This window comes from Grammomys surdaster, unplaced genomic scaffold (assembly GCF_004785775.1).
Source record: "Grammomys surdaster isolate TR1022 unplaced genomic scaffold, NIH_TR_1.0 67, whole genome shotgun sequence".
Classification (NCBI taxonomy): Eukaryota; Metazoa; Chordata; class Mammalia; order Rodentia; family Muridae; genus Grammomys; species Grammomys surdaster.
The window spans coordinates 2379676-2390503 of record NW_021604569.1 but is presented as its reverse complement, the minus strand read 5'-3'; the positions used below and the strand labels follow the sequence as shown (position 1 = coordinate 2390503).

General features: G+C 34.8%; 1 protein-coding gene across 5 annotated transcripts in view; it reads right to left on the bottom strand.

Moving 5' to 3' along the window:
• Window positions 1–601: 601 nt before the first annotated feature.
• Ccdc85a (coiled-coil domain containing 85A) overlaps window positions 602–10828 on the bottom strand; it is a 184185-nt gene continuing 173958 nt past the window's right edge. For 2 of the 5 annotated variants that reach the window (XM_028778284.1, XM_028778300.1), the window contains 3 exons: window positions 8308–8427; window positions 5271–5369; window positions 602–1487 (listed from right to left, as the gene is read on the bottom strand). In XM_028778284.1, the coding sequence (XP_028634117.1) occupies window positions 1398–1487; window positions 5271–5369; window positions 8308–8427 (309 nt within the window). In that variant the 3' untranslated portion in view covers window positions 602–1397. The remainder of the gene's footprint in view (window positions 1488–5270; window positions 5370–8307; window positions 8428–10828) is intronic. The other 3 variants (XM_028778292.1, XM_028778305.1, XM_028778310.1) reach the window with 2 other exon arrangements.

The following is a 10828-nucleotide window of genomic DNA, read 5'->3' as shown; positions in this document are numbered from 1 at the left end:
AATTCTTAAATTATAAATTAGTTATGATAATTAGGGAGACCTTTTTATATTAAATGAACTCATAAATATTTTCAGAAAATAGAAGGCAGTTTTGAAAGTCACAATTATGCTTTTTTTACTATGACAAATTTCTTCTCATTCCCCTACCAATAATTATTAATATGCTATATAATAAGACCATTCATTTATAGACAACAAAGAATATTGACTGTGAATCAAATCATAAGTTTATAAGCTATCCAGGAATTGTTGTATCCCTACTTTACAATCTTAAACTACAGTAAAAACAGCATTCTGTCACAGGTCTCTTGCACATTCATACAAGAAACTATCATTGCATTTAGATAAACACAAAATATCTATCATAGCATTTCCAGTACACACATTCTATTATTATACATCTATACCAAAAGTCAGAAAACTAGCAAAGCTAGCACACATCTCAAGCAATCTGAACAAGAGCTTTTAGCCTCAATAATGGACATGCGTTAGCTTCCTAAGACATTAGATAGCTGCAGTGATAGGCAAAGAAAGCTTCCGTTTCCTAGTGCAGTGCAAGACTTTAAATTTTACATAAAGTTTATTAAGTATACAGCATGTCTAGAAACTAAATTGTAGAAATGGACAATCTCACAGCTAGAAACACCTAGAAAAATTATGTTTGTTTCCTTGTTAGTTGACATTGGTACATTGAATATATATGAAGGTTTGTATGGTCCAAAGACATGCCTTTATAAACAACTCATCAAAATTAAATTATTTATTTTGACCAATTGAAAATAAATGATACTCTCTGCTAAGCACTCTAAAAATTCCTCCTACCTTTCTAGCTGGTAAAAGATTTTATATTACTTTTTTTAGCACCTCAGAATTCAAATGAGAAAACCAAATATTATCTTGCATCCAACTAATTATGCATCAGGAAGCAATCTTTCCTCAACTGATATAGATATGAGGGAGCTTCCCAACCCAGGTTGTATGCTCGAAAATACTTCTTCATATCTTCCACACAGTAGAAAGTTCCTACCATTAGATACAATGAACAACCTCTATCAAAGCCACAGAGGCTCTACTGGACTCACCAACCATGCAGATTACCCAATATGTCAATCATGGTTGTGAAGAGTCAAAAACGTTTCAGTTGTCATGAAAGTATCATACTAAAACGATTTTCCAAAGCTACCTTGAGACTGCTATGAACACCAAAGTTGAGACATTTAGCGCGTATTAGCTGTATGGGGGAAGGTACACTGAAGGATTTAGAAGGGAAATATGAGCAATGTACAATCACTCCATGTGATGTCATGAGTTCTATTTTGTAGAAACTGAATTTCTTCTTTGACTTCTTTTTCTGCTGTCTCTAGTAGTGGTGAGGTCATGTTTGAAGGCAGTGCTTCTCACATAGGCCCTTTGTACTGGTTTCCTGACAAATGTTGCCTAATTCCAGGACAGGAGCCTGCAGCATCTCCAAGTTTCCTCCACACAACCTTAAAAAAAATAAAAGAGGTAAGTAAATTAGGTGTTATCTTGCAGAAACAGATGTGAATTTGAGGGGGGAAATGAAAGGTTCAAAGATGAGTGAAAAGACGAGACAAACTCTCCACATGGATGGGTTGAAACACAAAGTAAAGCATGATAGTGACAACTTTGTGATGGTGACAATTTCTGAAACACAAGAACTTATCATCAGCTATAGTGCTATACCTCACTCCAGCAATCAGGGCTGACATTTTTAAAAGATATAACATCTCACTCTAGCTATCTTAGTGGTCCTCAACCCTGACTTAACAGTAATCCTCACCTACAAAATTCTGAAGATGCTGGCAGAAAGGAGGTACCAATATCTGTAATTTTATTTAAAGTTCCCAAAGTAATTTCCATGTGCATTTAGAATTAAGAGCTCTTTGTTAAAAGAGCAAACTTGCATCTGTAACATACACCTGTAACAAGAGATATAATGCCTAATTCATTTAGAAAAGTGAGTTTGTATTTTTGAGCCACATAAATTCTAATCTTCTAATCTTAGTTTCCTGATCTTTGCAATGTAGGAGATGTGGTCATCATACAACTCTGCTAGTGAGCTACTACAGAATTCTCTCCTTTCCAGAAGAGAAAAAACATAAACATAGGGTTAAGAAAATTCAGAAATTATTGAAATAAATACAATTACACCTAATTAAAAAATGGTCCAGTTTGGGTGAATCTTATAGCAAAAAGAAAAAATCAAGAATAACATGAGTATAAAACTAAGGAAGTCACCAAAAATGCCACTATATAACTAGAATAAACACAAGCATGTCTACACACTGTTGAACAACCTAGCCACCCTAGACTGTTCACTATGCAGATATTGTTAGACTAAAGTAGTTTACAAAACAGTGCTCTGACATGAACCCCAAACCAGTTTGTTCGTTAGAAATTGAGAGACTATTTCTTTTTATTTTGCTTCTAGTTAGAAGTTAATTCACCGGGGACATGCACTATCATTTACAATGATGTACAGACAGCCCTGCTTTTCTTCATTTCAAAGACAGTGAAACTAAGACATCACCACTACACGCACAACATCTTATAACACTCAAAGGGAATTTTAGTTATGGCCTTTAAATAGCAGGAATAGAATTTTACAGCAATGGGTAGTTTCAGCTATATACAGGAAGTCAAGAAAGTCTCAAATGATGCCATGTACTTCCCATTTGTAGCCCATAGATAAAATCAGTTCTACCAAGAATGTCTTGAATGTCTGATTTTGAAGTAAAAGATATATCTGAAGACCAGAGAATACCTGCAGATATTTAAAAAAAAACCTGGTTATTGTAATTAAATAATGGAACTCCTGTTCAGTTACCGAATTATGGAACACAAGGGGTCCCACCCAGGTATTACAATGGGGGAAAAGGAAACTCCTGCTGATGTCAGAACTCTGAACTAAAGCAGTGACACTAGGGGTGCAATGTAGATAAAAAAGCAGAAGTCTATGCACAAGAGTATGATTGAGATCACCAAGTATCTCAACTGTCATTTGGAGATTTTGGACAAATTTAAAATGACAAGGTCACTAAAAATGATGATTATGATTCTCAGAGGGCAGTATATTCATAGGTAGAAGAGAACCAACAAACCATTCATTAAACAATGTGATAGTCTACAGAAAGAGTCTTTTCGGTTTGTTGATGTTACCTGCTTATATCCTGGAGGAATATCAGTAACTGACAAGATTTTCATTACCTGAGTTCTTGCAGAACCTTATGAAGTTTATCATGGCACATATAACTCTGTATTACTATGAAAGTTTATAGATCTTCAAATAGGAAGTATTTGTAATCTTTGTTACCTTCCAGGAAAATTATTTATTAAGCTGCCTTATAATCTGCTTTCTTAACTATCCACCCTGTAGTGTCCTTTTGAGTTTATTCTCCAGTTATTCCTGTGTACCCTTGATGGTTGTGTAATTTATAATTGTGCCATGGGTACTATTTTATGTCATTTCCAAATGAGTTTTAAAAGTAAGTGCTAAGGTTTGATTTCTATTTTGCATTATATTATAGGGATCAAAATCAAACATCAACAATTAGAAAAAGATACCCTATAAGAAATTTAAAAAAAAAGAAGGGTGGGCTTAGGGTTGCCTTCTTGCATAGTTAAAAGACCACTGGAATATAGTATCCATTTAAAGCAAACAAAAAGATCAACAAAAACTAACCATGATCCCAAGACATGTTCAGAAAGTTTTTCATAAGAAAGGAAGAGAAGGGCAGAGGCACGAGGGCAAAAGTCAATCTGGTATTAAGCAAAATAAACAAGGTATTATCTATAGGGCAGAGTGCTTTCATTCGTTATGATGAGAGGTAGGAGTCGCTGGTCCTCAAAGGAGAACTGGCTAATATGTTGACTTCACTAATGAGTTTGAGCATATAACTTCGTTTCTGGGTCTTAGCTCCTTCAAACATACACCGAGTGCTGGGGCTCTTGGCCAAAGTGTCACACCCAAATCACCTGTAACTGATATTATTGATGTCAAAGGCATAAATTCAATGAAGGAGCTCCACATATTCCTAGGAAGTCACCAGAAGATGACTCTGTGCTTCTCTCCCAGTACTATAATTCCCATCAACTGACCTTTATTTGTTTTTGATAGCTAATAGATGAGCAGCAATGAAAACCTAAGGCTTATAAATCAAAGCTAAACATTTATCTAAGGTAAATAGTGAAACAGAAAGATCTTAAGCAAACTTTGAAATGCTACAATGAGTAAACATTGGTGCATGGAGAAAATGATATGTAGAACCATGACCAATTAAAACCAAAGAACAGATGTGCAGCAATGAAAGGTGCTTGGAAAGGATTGCAAAACAAAAGCAGCCACAACACAGGTAAGCAAGAGATTTGGAAATTATTACCCCAGCACATATAAAATGCCCTTGGGACTTAATGATCATTTACTGGATTCCAGAAACATCTTGAAGTGGTGAATCATAGGTCTGAGAATATACAGGATTGATAAATGCAAAGCTAAAGGGTATTTCTATGCAAGTTTTCCATTCTGATATAAGCATATAATGTGAGATTAAAAACACAATGTAACAATACAAATTCAATTAAAACTTGGGCCTGGCCATGACTTCTTGCATTTAACAAATGTATTGCTCTATAATTGTTCATTTAGTTCTTTAAAGCTGCCTGACTGTATTCTTGATTAAACAATATGTCAATCAATAATCACATTTACATGTATTTAACTGACTTATCTTGTTTCCAGGATAGATTTCTGCTCTTCTATACAATTGGTACACCTAGCTATGCAATGTCTAAGTTTGAGTTATCTCATGAAAAGTAAAGACAATACTTAGTATGATATGATGGGTATATCACGTAAATATTAGGTAGCAAAGTAATTGATTTCTGGGATTGTTCATTATAAGTTTTCATTATTTTTATAATGTCTTAAATTCAATATTTAAAAAGGTTTATAGGTCTTTCTGGAATGCAGGACTGACTGATCATTTCTGACCACACCCAGGGCTTTTCATGTAGTAGGTAACCACTAACTATATCACCAATCTCACTGATCTTGGTGATTTTTAGCATGACTATGAAAATATCTCTGTAATAAAACAAACTGAAAATAAAAACAAAAGCAATTGTTTTATTTTCATGAAATAATGTAAAGATATTTGATTATCAATTTCAAAGTAGATATTCTTAAAAGAATAACTAAGCTGCGATGAGGCTTTCAACACAGAATACACAATAAAGCACATCAAACTTACATTGCACATTTCTCTGACTATAGCTTTTTCTGTCTCACTAAGGTCATGGTCATACTCTTTACCCTGTTGACGATCTATAGTTTCCTCAACATCCAAGACCTGGATTCATTGAAAAAGAAAAGCAAATTTCACATGGGAAAAATCTGTTAGTTTATGATAATACCATTAAGGACCTCCACTATGTCAAATCTTAAGATTTCTCCATGTCTGCATATCAGAATGCATTCATATATGGCAAAATCTTTTTAAGTGGTTAGTTGTTCTGACACCTGGAATGAATTTCAATAATTTTTTCATTCAAAGCAATATATTTTATCACTAATAGTGAACTGAATTCACTAATGTCTAAAATAATTAGATACAACTAATTTGGTCATTAAGATAATTAATAGTGTGAACCATTTTTGATACAGTCAATAATTCTTGGTCCAATACAACAGTGGATATAATTCATTATATGCCAAATGGTCTGAGTGATATGTAGACAAGGCACATATAAAAGATGGCTACAAAATAATAGGCCTGTTAAGGATGCAGATGGGGACTACTGAGCTCACAGTTCTCACCTGGGCTAGCCTAAGACAGAGATATAGGAATGGATCTTCAAAAGAATACAGACCCCTTACAATGAAAATATCCAAACACTTCAAATATTTTTCATTTGAACAAAGTGTGTTTTTAACTGTCTTCTAGGCAAGTTTATTGACCTATGTTTCTTTTTTTCTAAATTGTCCTGAAATAGACTAAATATATTACTTTTAAAGTGTGAACATTTTTGTAGTAACAGTCAGTAGAACGGAAGGGTGCTGTTTGTCACTGTAGAAGTAGTTTGAAAGCCAAAGCACTGATGTATCACAAAAACTAATTCTTATCTTGAGCATCCACACTGAATTGTGACTTACTAAATAGTGTCATCATAGTCAGGGATACCACCTCTAAGGGTGTGTCCCAATAATTATCACCAACGAATAGTTAGGGTCTTTATTTCAAGTTCATAAACACTGAGACTAAGTTTAATATTTTAATAGTCTTATTCAAAAACGTATACTCATTATCACTATAATCACAATATTTTCTTTAAAAGTCTTGATAGTACCTTAATAATTATTCTTTGTATACTGAGAAAAATGCTGACTCTTAAGTCATTCAAAATCTAAAGATCCCTTTGAACATCTGCCTACAAATTTGATTTGTAATGCACCTCAGAACACTGTGAAGTCCAAATCAGTTAATCTCTACTAAATCAGGTTTCAATTAATAGCAGTCACGAATTTTGGAGCCAGGAAAATACAGTATCATTGAAACAGACCTGCTTGTCTTGCTGATTTACATTTTGAACCATTGTTCTCTGGCTACATAATTTTGCCCACTGATCTTATGAAATGTTTTCCAAGTTGTATTTATTTCTCCTGACACAGGAAGTCCCAGCAGCAAGTACACTTGATATTTAAGAACATCTAAAAATCTCTGATGTTAAAGTATCATCAACTACACACCAAGGAAACTAATGTATTCTCCTGATAACACACCCTCTCCTTCTCCTGAGACATTTTTCACGGAAATTAGAGAACAATTTCATAGAAAACCAAGGGTCTCTTTCTTGCCCTTACTGTACTTTGAGGCTACATTCAGAGCTGCCCTGAGAAATGAGAAAATTTCCATGTGGCCCATTATGTGCATTGGATTTAAATGTCATATTTGACATTCAACAAAACAGCAGGGTGAAATGGCTTCTGAATTGTTTGAGTAGTAGGGCAAGGTGGTGCTTTTGGATTTTGTGCAAAAAATCTTACACTGCTACAAAATTGAAGTTGATCTGTGGTCTCTTTTCCAATTCCAGAATGCTTTCAGAAGGTCAGTGCCCATTCATGCTAAAGGTCAATCAAATACTAATTCAGAGAAGAAAAATGCTTATCACTCAATGAGCTAGCACCTGCCAGAGACAGGACAGCGCCCTGAATGCTTGCTATAGCTTTACACCAACTTCTCTCAGTTGCTGGTTACATATTTTCCCAATATAGGAAGGATAAAGTGCACTGCCAATGGCTACCAGCATGGCTCTCTCGCCTGCCCTCATCTGCAGTCAGTACATGTCTAAAGAATGCAAATTCACTTTTCTATTAGCCAAAGTGAAATAGCCTGAGAGAAACTAGAAACATTTTAGATGATATGGCACACTCCAAAAAGGGTAACTTCAGTCTGACAGTAAGTCAGAAAGTGAAATAATTTAAGTTATAAAACTTATGCCAAAGTTGACCTTGAGCCTTCTACCTGCACTATGGCTCAGAAAGGGTTGATAAAACACTTCAAAGTCATAAACCTATCTAAAGAACAGTATTTCATACTTAGAAATTATTTCAGTTTTTAAGGTTATTTTAAAACCTTTGCCTGTATGAGTTATCAGTTTCTACTTTTAGGTAAACATTTAAATTATTTTTTATTAATTTTAGTTATAATACTTAATAATTTTATCTTCTGGAAATATCATTAATTAATGCAATAATTCATTTTTTGCCCAAATTTTTATTAAGTCACCATAAAATTGGAAGTAAAAGCCAAAACTAGAGACCATTTTTTTCTACTATGCCTATAGAGAAACACTAACTGCAATTTGAAGACTTAAGTAGAAGAAAAAGTAGGTTGAAGTTTATTTCATTACTCATTGAATAATCATGTAATAACTTTAACTGCCTTTCTTACTTTGATAATCTTACTAGTGCTATACATTGGTAACATCTACACAATAACATTTCACATATAAAAATTGTAGCATCTTTCACATGGGTTTGCATGCACAGCAGACTTCAACTTCAATGCAGATAGAAATGAATCACAGTACTCAAACAAAATAACAAAAGTAGAGATTTGACCTTAAACGCTCAAGCCCAGTGTCAGTTCAGTAATTAAAATCAGAGATTAAAAAGTTATACCAGCAAAAGGCTTAAAAATAAAGTATGTATGGTTACAGCAAGACTGAGGACTGCCAGACTACAGCAAACAGACCACAACACAACCGAGGTTCTGGGTAAATGGTTACCTTAAGAGAATGTACCACAGGTTCAGGCTGCTGAGAAGGTGTGGTATGTCCACTGAAGCTAGCTGGAGAGTTGGGTGAACTGTTATTCCCATCAGCCCCTGATGACAACCTAAAAGAACCCTTAGTAGAAAATCAACAACTTTGTTATTAAAACAAAAGTCGTTTATTACTATATAGGTGCCATTTAACATTCAATCCCACCATCAAATGAGCAACATCCCTTTTGTCTATTTTTTCTACTATCCCCCTCAATTTTTTTAGCCTGTCTTAAGCCAGTCTCAGTCTATTCATTGGAATACACTTGCTACTTAAGCAATAAAAAAACAAGAACTATCCCCTTAAATACCTGAATGCCATCTCCAACTCACTAAAGGGTACAATGCTCCCAAGGAATGGCCATTGAGAACATTTCAGGAATAATTTTTGAAACCTAACGACCTGAAGAGCAATGAATCTATGAGTCACTCTGCAGCTGAGTTAAACACGTTTATCCAGCAGATCAAATGTCATATTCCGTACGTCTTAGAAAAACACTAGCACATCACACTGTTGTATTTGAGAAATTGTGTCTCTTGTTAAAAAAAAACTTTGTTGAGTTTAATACCTATAATAATGTAACATTTTTAAAAGAGATTTAACTAAATTCAACATTTCCTTGAGCAAGTATTCGTTTATTAACCTCCTTTGAAATGAAAACCAAAATAGATACAATTTACATATTTGTTCATCTGTGAATCTTCAACTCAGTGGGTGAGAAATGATTAATTAAACCTGTGGAAGCCACAGTCATCTCAGGGGTCTGCAATTTTCCTGAATATTGACTGAGGGAAGACTAATGGATCCACAAGGGAAAAGGGAGACGCAATTATCATCTCTTAGGAAAGTAGCAAGGGGAATTTTCCAAAGCTGGATTTTGTAGAATATTTTATTCTTAAGGAACCTGAGGAATTTTAATTTCTGCCCATCAACAAAACTACAGATTTGGCCACAACTAGTAGAGTCATCAGCGATCTACTTAGCTAGTCCTGTTAACATAATCTCCTGAGTAGTAGGAACCACTGAAGGTGCATTGTGAATTCAGAAAGGGAGAGATAATGGTATTTGGAGACATGCAGTTACAACAGGTATAGGCAATAGTGATACTTTTAGGGAAGGGAGGGACAAGCTGCACATAGCAGCAATTCCTAGAAACCATCTATATGGCTATATACACCCAATGTTATTCACATAGAATGTAACAACCCCTAACATTTAGAATATTATGCTACTTCTTTTGTTGCTGTTGTTTCTTTCTAAACCCTTCAAGGCAAACCTATGAAGGAAAGATGCATTTTTTTTTCTGTTACAAGAACTGTGCAATCTAACACCTCCTGCTTGCTACCCAAACTAACCACTAACAAGAGGAAGCAGACCAATGAGATATCCTTATGCTCTTTTAGCTTCTTTCCTTGATTGCTACAAAATTTTATGTGAAAAGCAGGAGATAAAATAGCCTGACAAATATACAAATATAGACCCCCCCAAACCTACGTGAAAATTAAATTATTAAATTTGTTTTTTCTTAGTTTGTAACTTGGATCAGACATAATAACACTAATGTCAATAATAACAAGGAAATTGTCTGCAATTTAATGAGAGGTAGAAAACTGACTTTTGCAGGCCCTAAATTTTACAGTTTTTCTCTTTAGATTACGTGATTCCAAAGGGATGAGTGACAAGGAACTTCTTCCTCCCTGAGGGACACTGTTCCTCTGCAGTTTTTGTCCCCTGCTGGTACTTCATTCAGCAAAGCTTGCTGTGGCCAGGTGGGGAGTGGGGGTGGTATGCATTCAGTTCACCTCCATTTAGAACAGTACGTTACTGTGCCATTTTTCTTCTGCTTTGTGATCTGATGCACAAGACCATAAACACTCCTGTTGTGTGTGATCATCCTGCCATTTCCTTCCTGAAGTCCCCTCTTATGAAAAATTTCTTTCTAAATCTTCTCTTCATGTGTTTAACCAAAAGGCAGAAACATCAGTAATAGCATGATTTTCTTGGACCGGGGAACCTCTGCTTTTAAAAACATTTTAGATTAAACTCAACATTAAACTATCTTTGAACCTAATGACCCGAGTCAATTGGCATTGTTGAAACTTAGGAAGACTCTTGTGCTGATCATAGCTACTAAGAAAAAAGTAAATGCTTTTATTAGTTTCCTTTCAAAATGGTTATAATAAGTTCTCACCTGGAATATTGATTAGGGGAAAATGTATTTTTCAAAGCCTTAACTTTAAATTAGCTTTGAGGTCCATGGGCTAGCAATCAACCTGAAAAACTAAGGTGAATCTCTCTCTCTCTCTCTTTCTCTCTCTCATACACACACACACGTACACTAACTCTTCCTCTGCCTCTCTCCCCCTCTCTATTTTCCCTCCCAAATATTAGATAGACGATATGTGTGTGTGTGTGTGTGTGTGTGTGTGTGTGTATATATATATATATATATATATATATAGAGAGAGAGAGAGAGAGAGAGAGA